The sequence below is a fragment of the Saimiri boliviensis genome, chromosome 6 (genome assembly GCF_048565385.1).
Source record: "Saimiri boliviensis isolate mSaiBol1 chromosome 6, mSaiBol1.pri, whole genome shotgun sequence".
NCBI classification, from domain to species: Eukaryota; Metazoa; Chordata; class Mammalia; order Primates; family Cebidae; genus Saimiri; species Saimiri boliviensis.
The window spans coordinates 75535475-75557606 of NC_133454.1; the positions used below are offsets into that span (position 1 = coordinate 75535475).

Consider the following 22132-nt stretch of genomic DNA (forward strand, 5'->3'; position numbering starts at 1 on the left):
CCACTCTATCTCCCTTTTCTCTTGAGCCTCAGGATCTTGTTATCATGCCCCTTCTTTTTGACATTGGTTCAGATTAACCCAACCAAGTATTCAAAATTAGAAAAGGTGCCCTTTACCGAAACTCTTCCTGTGTGCTCCTCTTGTTCCTGATCTCACATCTGGGTTCTGCTTCTGGGTAATAGATATGCCCCAAAGAGAAGGGAGAGCAAGGTTAATGATTTTTAGAGAATGCAGTAGGTTTCTGGTCTGGACGTAAAAACCTTATAGGACCTATGAACAGAAAAGGAGCTGCAGATAGGACAGATGTCATATTATTAAGGCTCCCAAACCCAGAGAGGGGACAGGATGCTAGAATTTATCTGGAGAGCCATGAAGAAATACTGCATTATCACACTGACTGCAGTTCAACCATTAACTTTTCAAAGAACTCTCCATCTTCCCCATTTTTGTTTGTTTGTTTGTTTGTTTGTTTTGAAACGGAATCTCACTCTGTCACCCAGGCTGGAGGCACAATCTCGGCTTACTGCAACCTCTGCCTCCTGGGTTCAAGCCATTCTCCTGCCTCAGCCTCCTGAGTAGCTGGGATTACAAATGCCCACCACCACACTTGGCTAATTTTTGTATTTTTAGTAGAGACAGGGTTTCACCATGTTGGTCAGGCTGGTCTCAAACTCTTGACCTCCTGATCTGCCCGCCAACCTCCCAAAGTGCTGGGATTACAGCTGTGAGCCACCGTACCTGCCCTCCACCCTCTGTTGTTTTTTTTGAAGAATCTATTGGATCCCTGAGCAGGGCCAGGCCTTCCTCTTTCTTCTCTTCAGGTTACTATGCAGAACTGGTCCAGAAGGCTGAACTGTGGTGCATGTACCATTCCATAGCTTCTCTTCTTTTTTTTTTTTTTTTTTGAGACGGAGTTTCGCTCTTGTTACCCAAGCTGGAGTGCAATGGCGCGATCTTGGCTCACCGTAACCTCTGCCTCCTGGGTTCAGGCAATTCTCCTGCCTCAGCCTCCTGAGTAGCTGGGACTACAGGCACGCGCCACCATGCCCAGCTAATTTTTTTGTATTTTTAGTAGAGACGGGGTTTCACCTTGTTGACCAGGATGGTCTTGATCTCTTGACCTCGTGATCCACCTGCCTCGGCCTCCCAAAGTGCTGGGATTACAGGCGTGAGCCACCGCGCCCAGCCCATAGCTTCTCTTCTAAGCCTTCCCTCACTGGGATATCTCAGGAAGTCCACACTGGAATTAGGATCATTGGTAGACAGGAGAATTTAGTTTGAAAATGAAAATTCATGAGGAGAAGGCAATGGGGAGCACTGCAGCGGGCAGCCTGTCATCACTTACTCCCACCGTCAGTAACCCCATCCCCCCTTCACACTCTACCCCCCAGCTCTAAGTTTCATGAAGTCAGGTATGGTACTTTTACACTTTGTTCTTTAATGTCTTAGATTCATTAGAATACGGTGTAAACAAGGAGTAATATTTAAAGAGAGATAAGAAGGCATATAGCTATTAATATAGTTTTAATTGAATTGAATATCTTGATGATGTTACATTTCTGTTCTATTCTTGCTGTAAAGATAACTGCTGTGTCAACGTAGTTTAATTCAAATATTCTTCTGGCATTAGTAATAATTATGTTGTCGGGTGCAGAGGTTCACGCCTGTAATCCTAGAATTTTGGGAGGCTGAGGCAGGTGAATCACATGAGGTCAGGAGTTTGAGACCAGCCTCACCAACATGTTGAAATCCCATCTCTACTAAAAATGCAAAAATTAGCCAGCTGTAATGGCAGACGCCTGTAATCCCAGCTACTCAGGAGGCTGAGGAAGGAGAATTGCATGAACCTGGGAAGTGGAGGTTGAAGAGAGCTGAGATTGCACCACTGCACTCCAGCCTGGGCAATAGAGTGAGACTCTGTTTCACACACACACACACACACACACACACACACACACGAAGTAATATTATGTAATTTTTTAAAATAAATTTTAAATGATTTTTTAAAAAATCCTCTCTTTTCTTTCTAAGTATTATTCAGAGTCTAACCATATTTACTGTTACTTTGCTCCTTTTCTTGAAGAGAAAAATGTTAAACATCCATGGACCCAACGGTGGATATATTTCATTTGATTCCTCTTCGATCAGGATACATAAGGTTTGCAGAGAAAACACAGAGACCCAACAATAATTAATTTTTTCTGCAATTTAGAACATAGGTTGGAATATGGAGCCTGCCAACATGCTCAACTCTGGTGATAAAAGGTGTATGGAACATTCAGGTTTCTTGCTGGCCCAGGTTTCCTGGTATCTCGTCAGGACCTGTAATATTCCTACTGTTTTCTTTCAGCTGCAATTAATACTTCATAAGATAAATCAGACCAGGATGGAAGGTCAGTTCAGATGTTCAAAGGCAGAGAGGAATAAAAGGATGGATATGAGATCTATGGAAGTGCTAAGAAGGGAAGAAATAATGGGCAGAGAAAAGGTCTGTGGATAAATGAGTTCACTTACGTTGTCCATTGTGGTTGACACTTGGACTCCACTCTGTGCACTCTGAACAAAAACATTCACTCACTGAGCCCTCACTCCCCTGCAAATGTCAATAAGATATTCTGTTCACACATGGAATATACCTAAAATTACAACTTTTGCTTATTTCTCTGCATTCATGCCTGTATTAGTCAGGGTTCACCATAGAAACAGAACCACTAAGCTGTGAATTTATATAGAAAGAGACTTGAGAAATGTCTCCTGTGATTTTGTAGACTGACAAATCCAAAGTCTGCAAGGTGAGCCAAGAGGCTCTGGATCCAAGAAGGAGTCAATGTTATAGCTCAAGCCTGAAGTTTGTCTGCTGGTAGTATTCCCTCCTTGGGGGGATAAGTCAGTTTTTTCTTCTACTCAGGCTTTCAACTCATTGAATAAGGTCCTCTTAGATATAAGTGAGTAGGAAATCATTTATATCCATGATTAGCTTATTATTCTGTGGGCAACAAATAATACCAAAATATCTATTCTTTAAATAATAAACATTGATTTCTCAGTCATCCTACATGTGTATCATTGATTGAAGATTGCCATGCTCTGCAATGTCAGTCAGGGATACAGGCTATGGGAGCTCCATGAGTTGCTTTTTTTTTCTTTTATTTTGGGGTGTTTACATGTGTGTGTGTGTGTTGTGTTGTGTTTGCCTGTTTTTTGTAGCGACAAGGTCTCACTATATCACCCAGGCTGGAGTGCTATGGTGCAATGGCACAATCTTGGCTCAATGCAACCTTCACCTCCTGGGCTCAAGTCATCCTCCCATCTTAGTTTCCCAAGTAGTTGGGACTACAGGTGCACACCACCACACCCAACCTTTTATTTATTTATTGTATTTTTCTTAGAGATGGGATTTCACCATGTTGCCCAGGCTGGTGTTGAAGTCCTGGGCTCAAGTAATCTACCCACCTGGGCCTCCCAGAGTGCTGGGATTACAGGCATGAGACACCAAGGGCCTCCATCAGTTTTTGATGGCATTATTTGGCACATGCAGTTAAACAAGAATACAATAGACAACAGGGCACAGAAGCATGTGCATGACATATAACATGTGTCAGTGTTACTTTTTAATTGATCGTGTGAAAAGGAACAACTCTTCAGGGAAAAGTGGCTGGGCACGGTGACTCATGCCTGTAATCGCGGCACTGTGGGAGGCCAAGGCGGGTGGATCACGAGGTCAAGAGATCGAGACCATCCTGGCCAACATGATGAAACCCCGTCTCTACTAAAAATACAAAAAATTAGCTGAGCGTGGCGGCACACACCTGTGGTCCCAGCTACTCGGGAGGCTGACACGGAAGAATTGCTTGAACCCAGGAGGCGGAGGTTGCAGTGAGCCGAGATTGCGCCACCGCACTCCAGCCTGGCGACAGAGCAAGACTCCATCTCATTAAAAAAGAAAAAGAAAAAAAGAAAAGTAGGGACAAGTGAAAAATTATGAAGGCATGAGGGTGACTTAGTGAATGATTATAATTAAACAGCATCATCTATTACCTTCCAGGTCCTCACCTGCCTCAGTGGCAGGGTAACACGGCACTGACAGTTTAAACTCTATTATTCTCTGGAATCCATCCTCATCTGGCCTGTCTGGATTAGGAGCAGGAAGTGGTAATTAATCGATGGACTTTTAAGATTCAATGACATTTTGAGAACATTTTTTTTCAGTGGGTTCACACTAAAGATCCTTTTATTTATAAAAATAATTTTATTTTTACCATTCACAATGACAGCTGCTAATCCTCATCCTGTCAGCCCAAATTTGTTGAGCTTTCTATCTTCCCCATCAGACTGCATTTCAAGAAGCTGCGTCCCAAGTCTCTGGATCTTTATTTTACTTGATAGGTCTTAAATAGAAGATAGATTTGACCAATAATTATAGAACTGCATTGGAATTCTAAGTGTTCAGGCAAGCTGTAGAATGTGCAACTGTAATTAACATTCTTTTTATTAGACTATTCTTGCTTGAGTAAACTGCATTAAGAATAAGAATGTGGTGACTGAGTGCCTTCCTGGTACAGCAGAAGCTAGAAAGTACTGAAGCATTACTATTCCTCAGGGTTTATTGTTATGTAAGCTCAGTTCAGCTTCCTTTGTTTTCTTTCACTTTTGAGAACTTAACTTTCGTTTCTCACTCAGCTTCTGCGGGGAAACGCGTTTGTGGAGACCAGCCCTCTGGCTGATGAGTGAATCTGATCCACACATTCTCCTGCCTTTCCCTCACTCTTCTCCCTTGATTCAAGACTCCTCCACTTTGGACTGAAGGTGAGTGTGGTGAGTTGAGGGAGCATAGAACGGGAGGCTTAGTTGAGGGAGCATAGAATGGGAGGCTTTTTTTTTTTTTTGAGGCAGAGTCTCGCTCCGTCTCCAGGCGCCAGGCTGGAGTGCTGTGGCGCGGTCTCGGCTCACTGCAACCTCCGAGATGGGAGGCTTTGAGAAGAACAGATTGATTGTGTTTGAGTTAGTTTAATTTGTGGTTCTGAAGCTGCTCTGCATAACCAAAAAGAGGCAGCTTGTGATCTGTCTGCTGAGATGGGAGAGGAAGAAAGCACTGAATTTGGGAGAGGAGTACCTTTAAAGAAGAGAGGTTTGCAGAAGCAAAAAGCCTCGTTTCCTAGAGGAACCATTCATTTCTTGAATCTAGGTACCCCTATCACCTTCTTCTTCAGTCATTTTGATTTTTCTACATTGCCAACATAGATCAGAATATTCTCTTATTCAGAGGCAGCAAGTTTCTTCCTCTTTTCTCCCAAAGAAGCTTGTGCAATGAAGCTCTGATTTTATTTTTCATAAAGAGACCTCATGATGAGGTTCAGCAGGGATGAGAGCCCTTATCTGGACCTGGGTGTTGGGGGAAGGAGGCTTAGCTACTCATTCTTCAGGAGTAAGGCCCTTTGGAAGCGTATCCTTTTACTTGCCTTCTGGTAACTTCTTGGATGCTGTCCACAGCTTTCCTGATAAATTAGCAGCCCTTTGGTTCGTCTGATGAGAGAGGCTGTGGTACTGTCAGACTGCTGCCCATCTTTGCAGATACCCTTTGGTCACTTGTCTCTGAAGGCCCAGCCACAGGGACCTTGTTGTACCGTGAGTGCCCACAGCTTACTCTTACCTCAGTAGTGCCTCATGAATCTCTGGTGTCCTCTTCTGCTTTAGAAGTTGCTTTTTATTAGTCTAAGTGCACCTTTTCATCGTGTGTTACCTCAACACCCTATTCAATTTTCCCTTGCACAGAGTTAAGGCAAGGAGTTGGTAATTTCTCCTGAGTCTTACCCTGATCTTATCTCTGAGCATTCTGTGCCTTGATGCCGACATCATCCATATTCTGATGTGTACTTTTCTTTCTTTCATTTTTCAGAGGTCCAGGTAAATGTCTACTTATGTGTCTATGCCATACATCTTGTCAAGGTCCATATCTAGTATTTATTAATTGTCTACTCAAGTCTAGTACAGGGCCCAATAAATAAAAATGTACTTTTAATTAATTAATTAATTTTTTTTTGAGATGGAGTTTCACTCTTGTTGCCCAGTCTGGAGTGCAATGGCGCGATCTTGGCTCACTGCAACCTCCGTCTCCTGGGTTCAAACAATTTTCCTGCCTCAGCCTCCCAGGTAGCTGGGATTAGAGGTGCCCACCACCACACCCGGCTAACTTTTGTATTTTTAGTAGAGACAAGGTTTCACCCTGTTGGCTAGGCTGGTCTCGAACTCCTGAGCTCATAATCTGCTTGCCTAGGCCTCCTAAAGTGCTAGGATTACAGATGCGAGCCACCATGCCCGGCCTTAAGATATTTTTGATTAAATTCACAAAACAAAAGCATACAACTATAGTAAAAATAAATTGCCATCTATTTGATACATAATAAATATTAAATACCTGCAAGAGATTATACTCTAGGGAAAAGGAAGTAAACACGCAGTTGAAAAAAGGAGGTAAACAAGCAGTTTTATTGTAGCAAAAAGGTAGCAGCTACTACAGGATAGATGTAAAACCAGCAAAACAAAAACAGCAAACCAAAAGGGTTGCGATAGGATAGGGTATTTGTAGTGTTCTTGTCAATGGCTTTGCAATTTTAAATAGATTTCAGATTAGGTCTCACTGTGAGAAAGTGATTTTGAGCAGAGTCTTCAATAAAAGGATGGATTTAAGAAGTGATGAACTGGCCGGGCGTAGTGGCTCAAGCCTGTAATCCCAGCACTTTGGGAGGCCGAGGGGGGTGGATCACGAGGTCAAGAGATCGAGACCATCCTGGTCAACATGGTAAAACCCCATCTCTACTAAAAATACAAAAAATTAGCTGGGCATGGTAGCGCATGCCTGTAATCCCAGCTACTTAGGAGGCTGAGGCAGGAGAATTGCCTGAACCCAGGAGGCGGAGGTTGCCTTGAGCCGAGATCGCGCTATTGGGTAATAAGAGCGAAACTCCGTCTCAAAAAAAAAAAAAAAAAAAAAAAAAAAAAAGTGATGAACTAACTGTGAGAGAAAGGGATGAGACTGGGGTTGCTTTATGAAAACTGTCCTTTGTTACAAAACGGCTTATCTGAAACAGATCCACCAGAAAGTTAGAACTCTTGGAAAAAGGGTCACTAATGTGGGGAAAACTAAACCCTGGACATTTTAATGGGTCCTTGAAAAAGGAACTCTGAGTTTAGAGGAATAAGAAGTGGTAACAATGTTTCTGAGTTTGCCAGGTTTCTGCATGCCTACTTTCTCCATTGGTACTTCCTGACCCAAGGAATGGGGAAATTTAAAAGATGTTGGTTAGGCCAGGCATGGTGGCTCGTGCCTATGCCTAGCTAAAATCCCAGCACTTTCGGAGGCTGAGATAAGAGAATCACTTGAGTTCAAGAGTTCAAGATCAGCCTGGGTAATATAATGAGACCTTGTCTCAAAAAAAAAAAAAAAAAAAGAGAGATTGGTGGCTAAACGCCTCATAGTTTTTCTCCTTATGGTATAGCCACTTTAATTTCATTTCATTTATTTATTTATTTTTCTGTTTTGAGACAGAGTCTCCCTTTGCTGCCCAGGCATGATCTTGGCTCACGGCAACCTTTGCCTCACAAGTTCAAGCAATTCTCCTGCCTCAGCCTCTCGAGTGAGTTGTTGGGACTACAGGTGCCCACTACCATGCCTGGCTAAGTTTTGAATTTTTTTAGTAGAGACAGGGTTTTACCGTATTGGCCAGGCTGGTCTCAAACTCCTGACCTCAGGTGATCCACCCACCTTGGCCTCCCAAAATGCTGGGGGCTTGAGCCACCATTCCCAGACTTTTTTTTTTTTGAGATGGAGTCTTGCTCTGATACCAGGCTGCAATGCAGTCACACAATCTGGGTTCACTGCAACCTCTGCTTCCCAGTTTAAGTGATTCTTCTGCCTCAGTCTCCTGAGTAGCTGGGACTACAAACATGTACCACTATGCCCGGCTAATTTTCTTTTTGGGTTTTTTAGTAGAGATGGGGTTTCACCATGTTGGCCAGGATGTTCTTCATCTCTTGACCTTGTGATCTGCCTGCCTCGGCCTCCCAAAGTGCTGGGATTACAGGTGTGAGCGATCATGTCCAGCCCATTTGTTTTAAAATCTAAATTGTACAGATACAGAAAGCTTCTGTGTAGTTAATTAGAATATTCTGAAATAAGGAAGCCATGGACCTAGTGAGCCTTAACCATGTCATAAAAATTACATTTGTACCACCTTCAAAGGGAAGTATGCATTTTGTTTATGTGTCTGTCTATCTGTCTTAGGTTAGAAAAGTTTCAATGGGGCAACATTTCTTCAATGTTAGGAGAAAGAATGAATAAATGAAGAAAAATAAGCACTTGTATTAGTTTTCTAGAGTTGCCATAGAAAAAATACCAAAAGTGGTTGTTTTAAATAGCAGAAATATATTGTCTTACCATTCTGGAGGCTAGTCATCCAAGTTGAAACGTGTTGGCAGGGCTGGTTCCTTCTGAAGGCTATGAAGGAGGCATCTACTCCATGCCTCTCTTCTAGCTTCTAATAGTTTCCTGGAAACCTTTGGCATTCCTTGGCTTATGGGTGCATGGCCCTGGTCTCCACTTTCTTCTTCACCCTGGCATATTCTTTGTGTGTAAATTTCCCTTTTTGATAAGGACACAGTTGTGTTGGATAAGCGTCTACCCTGACGATCACATGATAACCTAATAGTATTTAAATATACTAGTTTCAAATAAGAGAACATTCATACATTAGGACTTCAACATCATTTGGGGAGAAACAATCCATCCCATAGTAGCATTCATTGTGTTTGAAATGGGACAGACTATCTCTTCATTACATATTCTCAATATATTTGGCCTCCTTTATGAATTGAGACTTTTCTCTCATGACCAACAGATGTTTCTTTGAAATGTGTATTCATTGAGTGTATGTCATGTGCGTGATACCATAACTATTTTAGCTTCTTTTCCTCTTTCCTACAGACATACACCTTTAAGTTCCTATCATCATCCTTGTCATATGTCCAGGCCAAGGTGAAATTTCAACATTTAAAACCACAACATGCCCCAGAACTGCATAGGTTTGGATCTCTTCATTCCTATACCCCCATAGCGTTGGGCACCAATACAGCTCTTGTAGCCTTCACCTTTGTTATCTGTTTAAATCTGTGCAGTAGTGGAGAGAACTCTGAGGAGGACGTTGGGGACACTACATTCACTCTTTACCTATTAGATTAGAATGAGTGATTTTTGTAAGTCATTTGATTCCATTGGCACACCCGCAGAAAGGGAATATTCTTATTTCTCAAGGATTTTGTATGAAGAATATATAAGTCACAATGATTTCTAAATTGTAACTGTTTATAAAACTGTTCATGATAAAGTTATTTTCCCTTTATGGTGGCAGTGGTAGTGGTGGTGGTGGTGGTGTGTATATGTGTATGTTTGTGGGGAGTGAGTGTGAGGGCCTGGGAGGACTTGCTATGGGTAGATGTATTAGGACGTAAATGCTTCTTCACTGGAAACCATAATCGTGGCCCTAAGCTCAGCTATTGGGAAACTGCTAATTAATGGAAAGAAAAGATAAAAATCTGATTAAAAGGTCTAATCATCTATGGAGGGATAAAGAAGTTCTAGCTTTATATATTCGTTTAGTATTTTATTTCTGTATGTGATTCACTCTTCTACATTTTTTCTGATGATAAAAATCTAATTAAAAGGTCTAATCATTTATGGAGGGATAAGGAAATTCTAGCTTTACATATTCGTTTAGCATTTTATTTCTGTATGTGATTCACTCTTCTAGGTATAGAGGATGTATCAATGAACAAAAATTGTGCCAGGTCTATGCATGAATTATGTTTCAGGAGGAAGAGGTAGACATTTAAATAACAATGATATATATTACATCTAAAAATAAGATGAACCAAATGTACAGTGAGTGATATTGTTGGTGGTTTTGCTGTAAGTAAGTTATAGCATGTCCTTCTAAGAAGAGGACATGTAAGAGGAGATTGAATTAAATGTAAGAGTGAGTCTTGCTCTTGCTGACATCAGGGGGAGGATCATTTTATGCAGACAGAAGAGGAAGTGCAAAAGTGTTGAGGCAGTCATAGATTTGATAGTTTAATTGAGGAGGTGTTTTTGACATGGAGGAAAAAGGCAGAGTAGATAAATCTTAACAGTGCAAGTAAAATAATAAGTTAAGACACCAAAGACCCCATATATTCTGTTTTTATGAATTGGTTAAAAGCTCAAAAGATTTTAGTGGTTGCCTGGTGCTTGGAATCAGAAAAGGAGTGATGGCATTAGGTTGTGGGTTTTTCTTTTTTCAGGTGGTAAAAATGGTTTAAAATTGGTTACATTAATAATTATATGATTCCACAAATTTACCAGAAATTATGAAATTATACACTTAAAATGAATGTGTTTGATGCTATGTAAATATAACTCAATAGCTTAAAACTAGTGAATTATGCACATACTAGGGATACAATCATGCCATTCAGAGAGAAAAGCATGTGTGCAAGGCCAGGGGCAGGAGTGTGTTAGTGCATTTAACATGGAAAATATGTTTTGGGTTAGGGGACAAAGGGCAGGGCAAATGATGGGTTACACAAGGCTTTTGGTAGAAGAGCCTCATTCCTCTCCAGTAGAAAAAGAGAAAATAACCATAGTTGCTTTGATGGGATAAAATTTGTCCTGAGACAAAAATTAAGAATTAAGTGTTTGAAATTACTACAAGGTCCTTTTTATTCTGTCATTGGTTTATTCTTCATGTCTTTCTTTTCTCCTTTCTCTGTTAAATATTAATGTTTTGTTGTGTTGTAAATCTTGGTAAAATCAGTATTCTTTCTATTCCCTCTTTTCTTATCCTGTTCTCTTCAATATTCCCAGCGCCGGAGGAGTGTGTGACCAAGAACTTTGAGGCTCAAGACAGAAAGAAGCCAAGGGAGCAGTGCAATGGAATTATCAGTAAAGGTAGACATAGGGAAGGAGGTGACCTGCCCCATCTGCTTGGAGCTCCTGACAGATCCTCTGAGCATAGATTGTGGCCACAGCTTCTGCCATGCCTGCATCACTGCAAAGAACAAGTCAGTGATCATCTCAGGAGGGCAAAGCAGCTGTCCTGTGTGTCAGACCAGATTCCAGCCTGGGAACCTCCGACCTAATCGGCATCTGGCCAACATAGTGCAGAGAGTCAGGGAGGTCAAGATGGGCCCAGAGGATGGGCAGAAGAGAGATGTCTGTGAGCACCATGGAAAAAAACTCCAGTACTTCTGTAAGGAGGATGGAAAAGTCATTTGTTGGGTTTGTGAACTGTCTCAGGAACACCAAGGTCATCAAACATTCCTCATACATGAGGTGGTCAAGGAATGTCAGGTAGGTTCCAAGGTAGAGGAAGAGAGATCAGAGAGCAAAAGATGGTACCTGATGTGAAATCTCCACTTTTCTTTTTAATCCTTTTTTATTCCCCTATCACCATAGAACTGAGAGCCATGTGATCTCTTTCCATATTCTTTGCTTAATTTCTGAAGCTTGAAGGACATTGCTACACATTGTTTCTATTTAAAGACAAATACAAATTTTAGCAAAGAAATGTTGAATGAATGGATAATTGCTTTGTAAGATAAGCTCTAAATGGCACTCTAAGCAGAAAGGTGTTTTGGGGAACATGTCTGGTTAAATGTGGGAAGAGTGGCAATGAAAGGAAGTCTTTCCTTACTGCAGGGTCTGCTTTTTCTCTAGGAAAAGAATGAGGCTACTCTTGATAAGGGGATGGTGACTTTGTTGGAAGTAAATGTTTGGTGCTGCCATGTGAACATAGCACTCAGGCAAAAGTTTTCTCAGCAAGGCAAATTTACTTCTATAGAAAGGTGCATCTCATGGATGGAGCAATGGCAAGACTATACTGGACAAGCGAGGGGAAGGGGGTCTTATTCCTAATGCAGCTAGTCCCTACTGATATGTCTTTCCCCTATTGGCTAGGGTTGGACCACACAGTCTAAGTTAATTCTGATTGGCTATTTTAAAGAGTGTAAGGATACGAGCCAGAGGGGCAGGGTGAGTAGTTTGGGCAGGAAAGAGGGTTACAGAACAGGTGACTAAGGATGCCTAAGGACAGAACAGGTGACTAAGGATGCCTAAGGACAGAACAGGTGATAGAAGCTAGGAGGGGGTTGTTTACTGAAACTAGGGGCAAGGAGGCGTAAAGAACAAATAAGTTAAACTTTAAAATGGAGAACAAAGAACAGGGAAGCTGAACATACCTGCCATACTGGTTCTTTAGAGAGGAATTTAGAACTCATTGTTCTTAACAATTTTTCTCCCTCTTGAATTTTAAAGGAAGTTAACAGGTTAAACTTTGAGGAGGGATTTACTGTATCCTACAACTTCCATCATCCGGGAATAAAGAACACATTCATCTCCTCAGATGTCCCCCCATGTCATAGGCTCTAATCACCAGCCTCACTGTCTGTAAACTAGTCCCTTCTGAGAGCCACCCGATTTCTTCCTTGCTATCCTCTATCCAGGTGCTGAGAAAGCTCGTAACTTGACTCTGTTATAATTTCTTTCTCACAGGAAAGGCTGCAGGCAGCCCTGCAGAGGCTGATAAAGGAGGATCAAGAAGCTGAGAAGCTGGAAGTTGACATTCAACAAGAGAGAACCAGCTGGAAGGCAGGAAGAGGCACTTCCTAAGGATCATTGACACATATCTGGGCAGGACCTTGGGCTCTAGCACAAGGAAACCCCTTCCTCTTTGCTACTCTAGAATTAATGAGTGTAGAAGCCATTTCGTTAGGTCTCATTTGGAGAGTAAACATATGATAAATTAACACAGTATTTGGAAGTGAAAGCATGGAGGGAAATAAAAATGCTTCCTGTGAATCCTGTGTCCCATTTGTGTCATCAGGATTGAGGTCCCAATCCTTCCAGTAAACACCCTGGGAAAAGACCCAGGATTCCCTGTTTAGGGGGTTTGGATAGAGGGATTTAAGATACAGAAAGGCAAGTTTGTCCAGGACAGATGTCTACAATCCATGCCTCACCCAGGCATCACATTTTGTCTCAGATTAGGCCTCAGTAAAACAGACTTGAGTATATTGCTTCTGGAGGAGCTCAGGTTAAAAAGTAGAAAAACGTGGCTTCACTAGAAATTGCTTATTGGCTTTTGCCTCCTATTCCTTTTGAGAACTCCCTAAGAAAACAGTTCTTATCCTGGCTCCCAGGCTCTTACAAAGCAGGCCTTCAACCAGCCAGATTGACTGTCTCTTTCTCTTCTCATTCCCAAGAGTTATATCCAGACTGAGAGACAGAAGATTCTGAAAGGGTTCAATGAAATGAGAGTCATCTTGGACAGTGAGGAGCAGAGAGAACTGCAAAAGTTGGAGGAAGGTGAGGTGAATGTGCTGGATAACCTGGCAGAAGCTAAAGACCAGCTGGTCCAGCAGAGGCAGTATGCCAGCAAGCTCATCTCGGACCTCCAGCGGCGGATAAAGGGGTCGTCAGTAGAGATGCTGCAGGTAAGACCTAGGATGGAGCACCTACTTATGAGATTAGGGGAAAAACACAGATGCTGATTTTCCTTTCCTTCCCAGTCCCTAGGTTTTCTAGGTGACATTAAATGATCCCTTTGGCCCAGCAGTGCCTCTTTTATGCCAATCATTTCAAGGGTCATGAAGATAGTTAAATATATGAATAGCAAGGGAAATTACCATTGTTATTTACTTATGATAGGCAGTGTAAAAATTTGAGCTTGGAGAGAAGATTCTTTGTACTATAAGCAAATCAGTTTTAGAACTTTCCAATCACTTCAAAAATATTTCTCATGCCTGTTTCTATCTCCATATCTGTTTTTATCTCCACTTCCTGGTAACAATCTGTTTTGTTTGTATTAATTGGCTTCTCTGGACCTTTCAATATAAATTGAATTATACAACATGTAGTCTTTTGCATCTGGCATCTTTCGCTTAGCATAGTATTCTGAGGTTTATTCACATTGCGGTATGTATGAACATTTTTCTCCTTCTTATTGCTAATGCTATTCCATTATCTGAATATATAATATTACGTTTATGTATTCAGTAGTTGGTGACTATATGAATATTTTCCAGTTAGGTACTGTTAAGAATAATGCTACAGTAAGCATTCACTTACATGTTCTCATACGAACATGTTTTCATTTATCTTGAATAGATTTTAAGAGTATTGTATGTTAAGTTTATATATAATTTTTAAGTTATACTATTTGCCAAAGTTTTTACTCATTTTATATTCCTGTAAGCAATATAAAAAGTTTCTAGATTATTCAAATCCTTGCTAATACTTATGCTGCCTGCTTCCTTTGTTGTTACAGCCTTTCTAGTGGAAATGTATTGGTATCTCAATGTATTTGCTTTATCCTAATAACTAATCCTGCTGAAAGGCTTCTTATTTACACATGTAGATTCTATACTTTTTCTTTCTTTAGAGTTTTTCCTATTTTTTTAATTTTTGGTGCTATTGTATTTTTGAAAAAATTTCAATTCTTCATTGCTGGCACATAGCAAAGGTGTAGCACATAGAAAAAATGTCAATTATGCAACTTATTAGTCATAGGAGATATTTTTTTTTAAAATATCAATTCTTTGGCATTTTCTACATAGAAAATCATGTCATCTGAGAATGAAGTTTTATTTCATACTTTGCAGTTTGTATAGTTTTTCATTTGTCTTTGCTTCTGTTATTGCACTAGCTAGGATTCCTAGTACAATGTTCAATAGGCATGGTGAGAGGGAATAATATCCTTTCCTTTTTTTTTGACCTTAGGAGGAAAGTACTCAGTCTCTTACTCTTAAGTAGGATGTTAGCTCTATAGCAGTCTCTCTTTTATTTTGTTTTATTTTTAGACTTTTAATGAAGTTGAGAAACTTCCTCTTTTTTTTTAGTCTCGTTTTGTGACCCAGGCTGGAGAGTAGTGGCACAGTCTTGCTCACTGCAAACTCCACCTCCTGGGTTCAAGCAATTCTCATGCCTCAGCCTCTCAAGTAGCTGAGATTACAGGCATGTGCCACCATGCCCAGGTGATATATTTTGTGTGTTTTTAGTAGAGATGGGGTTTCACCGTGTTGGCCATCTCAAACTCCTGACCTCAGGAGATCTGCCCACCTTGACCTCTCAAAGTACTAGGATCACAGATGTGAGCCACCTCCCGAGTAGCTGGGATTACAGGCACACGCCACCATGACCAGCTAATTTTTGTATTTTTTTTTTTTCAGTAGAGATGGGTTTCACCGTGTTGGCCAGGATGGTCTCAATCTCTTGACCTTGTGATCCGCCCACCTCTGCTTCCCAAAGTGCTGGCATTACAGGCATGAGCCACCGTGCCTGGCCAAGGATGTTCTCTTTTATTACCAGTTTGTTGAGAGGATTTATCTGAATAGATGTTGATTTTCTTGCTGAATTTTAGGACTCATTTATAGATTCTGGCTATTAATACCTTATCAGACATATGATTTGTAAATATGCTTTCCCATTCTGTGGATTGGCTTTTCACTCTCTTCATAGTGTTCTTGATAACTTAAGAGTAATTTTTTTAAGTTTAATTTTGGTAAAGGTCTATTTTTTTTTTCTCACATTGCCTTTACTTTTTATATCATAGCCAACAAATCACTATCAAATCCAATATCATGCATTTTCTCCCTTTTTTCTAGGAGTTTTATAGCTTTAGGTCTTTGATTCATTTTTAGTTATAGTGTTTATATAGTGTAAGTTATCCATTTTTAATGTTATTGTAGCCATTGCATTATACTGTGCCATTTTTTGGAAGTAGTTTTGTAATAAGGGTGAAGAGGTGGCAGACAGCTGAGGAATAGACCATAGTAGACAATATTTGTTTGTCTGTCCAACCTCTGTTCCTTCTTTTTGTTTCTTCATAATAATTCTTTGAGGAACCATCCCTACCCTTCTCATTCCAGATAGTTGGTTAAGGTTGACAAAATTAGTAGCATTAGGCATGTATATGTTACTCAGTTCTGGGCAAATCATTATATCCAATTCTTCCCTTTTACCAACCCTACAGTATTATTTTTACATATATTCTTGACCCAATTCAGGTTGACAGTTTGCATGCCTTAGTATTTTACTGTCATGAGTAAAAAGAGAAGTTGTCTTTTCTGATGGATATTATATCAAGGATGATCATTTAAACCAGGAGATTTAAGCTGATACCATAATTAATCTGAAAAAAGTCAACATAATAGGTATAAAATATAATTTGCAGAAGAAAAACCAGATTCTGATGGCAAGATTTTAGCTTAAAAACTTAGCTATGAGTAAAATTATACTTGATCCATTGAATTTGTTTTCTAAAAATGTAAACCAGTTTTAGTTGGATTTTGTCGTATATTATAACAACAAAAAAAGCTAATACAGACAGTAAAACTATTTCTGAGGGTGTAAAGTCAACTGGAGTTTGTATAAAGGGGGTCAGATCAGACAGAGGGAGACCAGATATACTGGTACATACTTGTTCAAAAAAATAAAGGAAATAATGGTTATGGTGAGGAAGAAAAGATAGCTGAAAACAATTTAAAATGTAAACTAGACTAGGTTAATAAAATGTTGGAATCCAGGATAAAATTTTATAGTTTCTAAGATGATAACTAAGTGGATATTAACACTATTCTAGACAGTGGGTGTAAGTAGTTGGGAACTACTAAGTTACATTTAAGACCTACTCAGTTACTTGTTCCTGTGGCTTGTTTCATACTGATAAACGGATGAGATCACCTATGGTAGAGTATAGTCAGCACGTAGAGTGAGTACAGGGAGGCCAGACAAACTTTTACTTGAAACGTTTGCTTGCTTTTACTAACAGCAGAAGTACACTTCTTAAGTACTGTTATTATTCATTTTTCATAACTGAATCCCTAAAACCTGAAAAAATATCTGTCAAACAGTAGATTTCACCATTTTATGTCTGTTGATGTATAAAATAAAAACACAATGAATTAATGAGGTTATCTCATTAAAAGTGCATAAAAATAGTGGAGCTCCTCCCTCTCTTTTAAATATATTCCTTCTTGAGATACTTGAAGCATCTTGCTAACACCCTCATCTGAGTCCTCTGTAGTGGTCAGTCTGGATCTTATCTCCACACTTTGTCCCCAGTCTGTGACCATCTATTTATTCCCACCGTATCAAGGGATGATAAAAGTGAGGGGAGGAAGGTGGATAAAACTTTTTGTAAGAGAGGAGGGCCTATCACTCTTCTGAGCATTGCTAGATGAAATACAGGATGCTCAGTTAAAGTTTAATTTCAGATAAAGTAAACAATATGTTTAGTATAAAAGTATCTTAAATATTGCAGGGGTCATATATATAACACACAAAAAAGTATTGTTTAACCCAAATTGAAATTGAACTAGCCACTTTTATGTTCTAAATCTTGCAACCCTAATTTGACACATGTTTTCTATCTTTTTCCCAGGATGTGATTGACGTCATGAGAAGGTATATATGGAAGAGTGATATGGTCTTATTTGTCTGAAAAGAGGATTATAGTCCTGAGATATCGTCAGTCAGAACAACTTAAAAAATTACAAGGCTGGGAATTTGTGTATTAAGTTGTCCCAAACTGCTAATCACAGATTAAAGTTTTCAATTGTAAGAAATTTAGGTGTTGGGAGGCCACAGAGTTAGGAGACCTTAGGAATAAGAGTTTGCAATATCAGAACCCCATGACTTCAGTCACTATATTCAAACCTCTGTCTGTTGTTTCCATGCAGCATAGATGCCTGTCTTATTGCAGCAAGGATCTGCCCTCTTTCTATGCCAGACTCAAATTTTCCAAACACCATACCTTTATATTTGCATTTCTCCTGGAGAATAAAATAAACAGTAACTTTCTAGGTGGTGCTTTTTAGATTTCTGCAGAATAGATTCGAGTCTTGAGGAATAGTGACTTTGGTCCTGGTGCCAATATAATCTTTTCTTGCTCACATACTTTACCATCTTGTAGGAAATAATAATATATATTCTTGTGTCTAAAGTTGCCCACCTACTTAGCAGCATCAAAGTTTTTTAAAACACATGAAAATCAGACCACTATTAATTAATTTAATCATTGTAATTTAATCTTCTTTGCCCAGAGAGCTTGCAGCCTCAGACGTTATTCTCTAGGGCTCATATTGGGATAATAGATTTGGGAAAACATTCAGCTTTTCAACATAGGACCCCATTTTGATAGCCCTCAACCACTCAGTAGACGACAGATTCTGTGGCCTCCTTAATGACCACCTCTCTGGGAAGCCACATCTCTGGACTCTTTCTGGAGGACCCACTGAGATGGCAATGACTTTTCCAAATATGAAATAAGTTTTTTAGAGCTACCGAATATCATTTCAAAGCATTATTGGCCGGGTGCGGTGGCTCACGCCTGTAATTCTAACACTTTGGGAGGTCGAGGCAGGTGGATCACTTGAGGTCAGGAGTTCCAGACCAGCTTGACCAACATTAGCCAGGCATGGTGGCAGACACCTGTAATCTCAGCTACTCGGGAGGGTGAGGCAGGAGAATCGCTTGAACCCAGGAGTTGGAGGTTGCAGCAAGCTGAGGTCGTGCCACTACACTCCAGTCTGGGCAACAGAGCAAGACTCTGTCTCAAAAAGAAAAGAAAAAACATTATTATTTTATCTAATTTTATATTCATTTTTAAGAGGTAGAAAGCACGGGGCAATTATTCTATTTTAAAAGGAAGAGAGTGAACATCTTTGAAGTGAAGACCTTTCCAAGGTTACACAGAAAGGAAGTGGGCAGACAGGTAGACATGAGCACCTTTCTCCGGGCTCCAGTGTTAGGTGTCTTGCCTCTACTGTCCTCAGGGAATAGGGTCCAAGTGCATCAGTATGATGAAAGGTGAAAGAGACAGTGGTCTTGGATGGAGAGAAAATAGGGCAAAAGTGTAATGGTCATCAATTTTTTTTATCACTAGTAGTGAAACTTGGATATTGAAGAAGCCAAAATCTGTTTCCAAGAAACTAAAGAGTATATTCCAAATGCCAGATCTGAGTGGAATGCTGCAGATTCTCAGAGGTAAGGGGATTCAGGGGAAGGCTGAGCCCTTATTAGTATCAGGGCTCGACAGGGAAGCTGGTGTTTTTTTTTTGTTTTGTTTTTTTTTTTTTTGTTTTTTTTTTAGCTTAGGGTATAGGAGAGGAGGTGGGCCAAAGAAGGAGGAAAATCCTGTGCTGTAGATGTGGTCCCATCTTAGGGGGAATGGCCAGGTGTCTGATTCCTCCTCTCATTCACCAGTGCATAGAATCCCAGTATTCCCCTTTCCTTTCCCTGCTCTACAGGAGGAGACAGGTGTCGGTGCTTACTCATTTGTTTCTGACAACATCACTGAAACTTTTGTCATTTCAGAGCTGACGGATGTCCAGTGCTACTGGGGTAAGATGATATGGACCTCAAATCACCTCCTTTCAGAATTGTGGTTACTATTAGATCTCATAATCTGAGTTCCATGTGTTCCTCCCCAAACTTGCCTATACCCTATAATTCTTAAGTGTCCTACTAACTTCTAACTTATCAACACAAGTTCTGTTTTCATTATGTCTCTTCTCAATGCCACAAGACACATCTACCCCATATTCTTCACTTGACTCTGTAATTTTTTCTACAGTGGATGTGATGCTGAATCCAGACAGTGCCACTTTGAATGTTGCTGTTTCTGCGGATCAGAGACAAGTGGCAACTGTACACACCAGCACGTTTAAGAATTCAAATCCACGAGATTTTTCTGCTTTTGGTGTCTTGGGCTGCCAACATTTCTCTTCAGGGAAATACTACTGGGAAGTAGATGTGTCTGGAAAGAGTGCCTGGATCCTGGGTGTACACAGTAAAATAAGTAATCCGAATAAAAGGAAGAGCTCTGGGTTTACTTTTGACACAAGTACAAATTATTCAAGTATTTACTCCAAATACAGACCTCAATGTGGCTACTGGGTTATAGGATTACAGGATACATCTGAGTATAATGCTTTTGAGGATTCCTCCTCTTCTGATCTCAAGGTTTTGACTCTCTTTATGGCTGTGCCTCCCTGTCGTATTGGGATTTTCCTAGACTATGAGGCAGGCATTGTCTCATTTTTTAATGTTACAAACCATGGAGCACTCATCTACAAGTTCTCTAGATGTCGCTTTTCTCAGCCTGCTTATCCGTATTTCAATCCTTGGAACTGCCCAGCCCCGATGACCCTGTGCCCACCGAGCTCCTGAGTGTTCTCATTTCCCTTACCCACTTCTGCATAGTAGCCCTTGTGCTGAGACTCAGATTCTTCCCTGAGTTCATCTCCACTATGACCATCTCTTCCTTTCTTTTCCCTTCTTTTACTTAGAATGTCTGTATTCATTTCCTAGGGCTTCCATAACAAAGCATCATGGACTGGTGACTTAAACTGTAATTGTATTGTCGTACTGTAGGCTAGAAATCCAAAATCTAGGTTCCCGCAGAATTGGTTCTTTCTGAGGTCTGCAAGGAAAGACTGTGTTCCGTGGCTCTCTCCTTGGCTTGTAGATGCCATCTTGTCGCTATGACTCTTCATATGGTCTTTATGTACATCTCTGTGCCCAAGTTTTGCTTTTTATTAAGACACCAGTCATACTGGCTCAGGGTCCACTGCTAATGACTTAATGAAATCATTTTAATTTTGTATTCTCTACGAAGACCTTATTTCCAAATAAGATAATATTCAGAGGTATTGGGAATTAAAACTCCAACATATAAATTTGAGGAAGTCACAGTTTAACTCATAACAGTCTTACTCTTTCTTGCAAGAGATGCTTGCAATCTCTTGCAAGAAAGATATTATTCCTAATATCTTGGTTTCACTAGTAGTAAATATTATTATTGTTATTATTTTTGCATTTGTTAGGGAAACACATCTAATCCCTCCTATAGAAAGAACGGTATTGCTGTAATTCCTTTGAACTCTCTTTTTTTCTTCATTTCCTCTGCCACTTAAAAGACTGGAGAGGAGAAACTTGTCAACTCATATCCATGTTATCTAGTAAAATACATAGGAATTTGTTACTAAATAATGTATTTTTAAGATTGTGTTGGTTTACTAGTGACACTCCATAGTCATCACAGAATCAAAGCAGGAAGTCCATAGTAATTTATTTACTAATAGTGGATTTTTAATGCTCTGAGTTTCTGAGATCAAATTTTATCTCTTCACTTACAAGTTCTAGAATCTTAAATAATTTACTTAATGTATATCGGTGTATTTTCCTAAAACTAATATTGGTGTTTAAGACTGAATCTAATTCCTTACTTTGAGAAACAAACTTTTATTAAGTGTAAGGCATTTTCTATGAATTTTAAATATAAAAATAAATATTCTTCTAATTACTGAAAACAATGTCAGCCATTTCAACGTCTTGGAAAACAATTGTTTTGTTTTTGTTCTGTTTTCTTTTTGCTTCAATAAAATAATACTTGGCTCTACTGAAGTCTCACTCCTCAGTTTACAAAATCTTGCCACAGATAATGTGAATTTCCGTATGTCAAGTAAAGAAAGTCATGTCTAGGCTCAGCTGTTCTTGACAAGAGATGGCTGTTCAGATCTTTTTCTCATAATGAAACATGTGAGTATACCATTGCATTTACCACCCTATGTAATTTTCTTTATTTTTTTTTTAAGTGTTTTTCAAACACAGGATGAGGAGTAGAAATACCTAGGATAGCAAAGACACAAGCCATTCTTACAGAAATATATTGTATTAATCAGGGCTCTCCAGTGAAACAGAACAGTAAGAGATATGTATTTATTATGAGGAATTGGCTCACTTGATTATGGAGGCTAAGACTGCTCATTATCTGCCATTTGGAAACAGGAGACCCACAAAGTTGGTAATACAAGTTACTGTGGCTCTGAAGTCCTAAGAACCAGGGAGCTGGCGATATAAATGCCAGTACAAAGGCAAAAAAAGATGAGGTGACATGTTTCAGCTCAAGCACTGAGGCAGGAAAAGGAGCAAATTTCTTCTTCCTTGACCTTTTCTTCTACTCAGGTTCTTCATGCATTAGATGATGTCCAACAACTTTGGGAAGGGCAAACTTTGGGGAGATAGACATTATGAGTCCAACTA

At 39.9% G+C, this 22132-nt stretch overlaps 1 protein-coding gene across 3 annotated transcripts; it reads left to right on the forward strand.

The window, feature by feature from the left end:
• Positions 1-4655: 4655 nt before the first annotated feature.
• On the forward strand, positions 4656-21488 carry TRIM22 (tripartite motif containing 22). Of its 3 annotated transcripts, none has more exons than XM_010334224.2 (8): positions 4656-4815; positions 10895-11380; positions 12581-12676; positions 13291-13521; positions 17469-17491; positions 18972-19072; positions 19403-19429; positions 19662-21488. In XM_010334224.2, the coding sequence occupies exons 2-8, from the start codon at positions 10961-10963 to the stop codon at positions 20255-20257; spliced, it is 1494 nt and encodes a 497-aa protein (XP_010332526.1). In that variant the 5' UTR covers positions 4656-4815; positions 10895-10960; the 3' UTR covers positions 20258-21488. The 3 variants fall into 3 exon arrangements, with proteins under 3 accessions (XP_010332526.1, XP_074257125.1, XP_003923405.1); XM_074401024.1 differs by having other exon boundaries at positions 4657-4806; positions 18975-19072; XM_003923356.3 differs by having other exon boundaries at positions 4658-4806.
• The last annotated feature ends 644 nt before the right edge of the window (positions 21489-22132 follow it).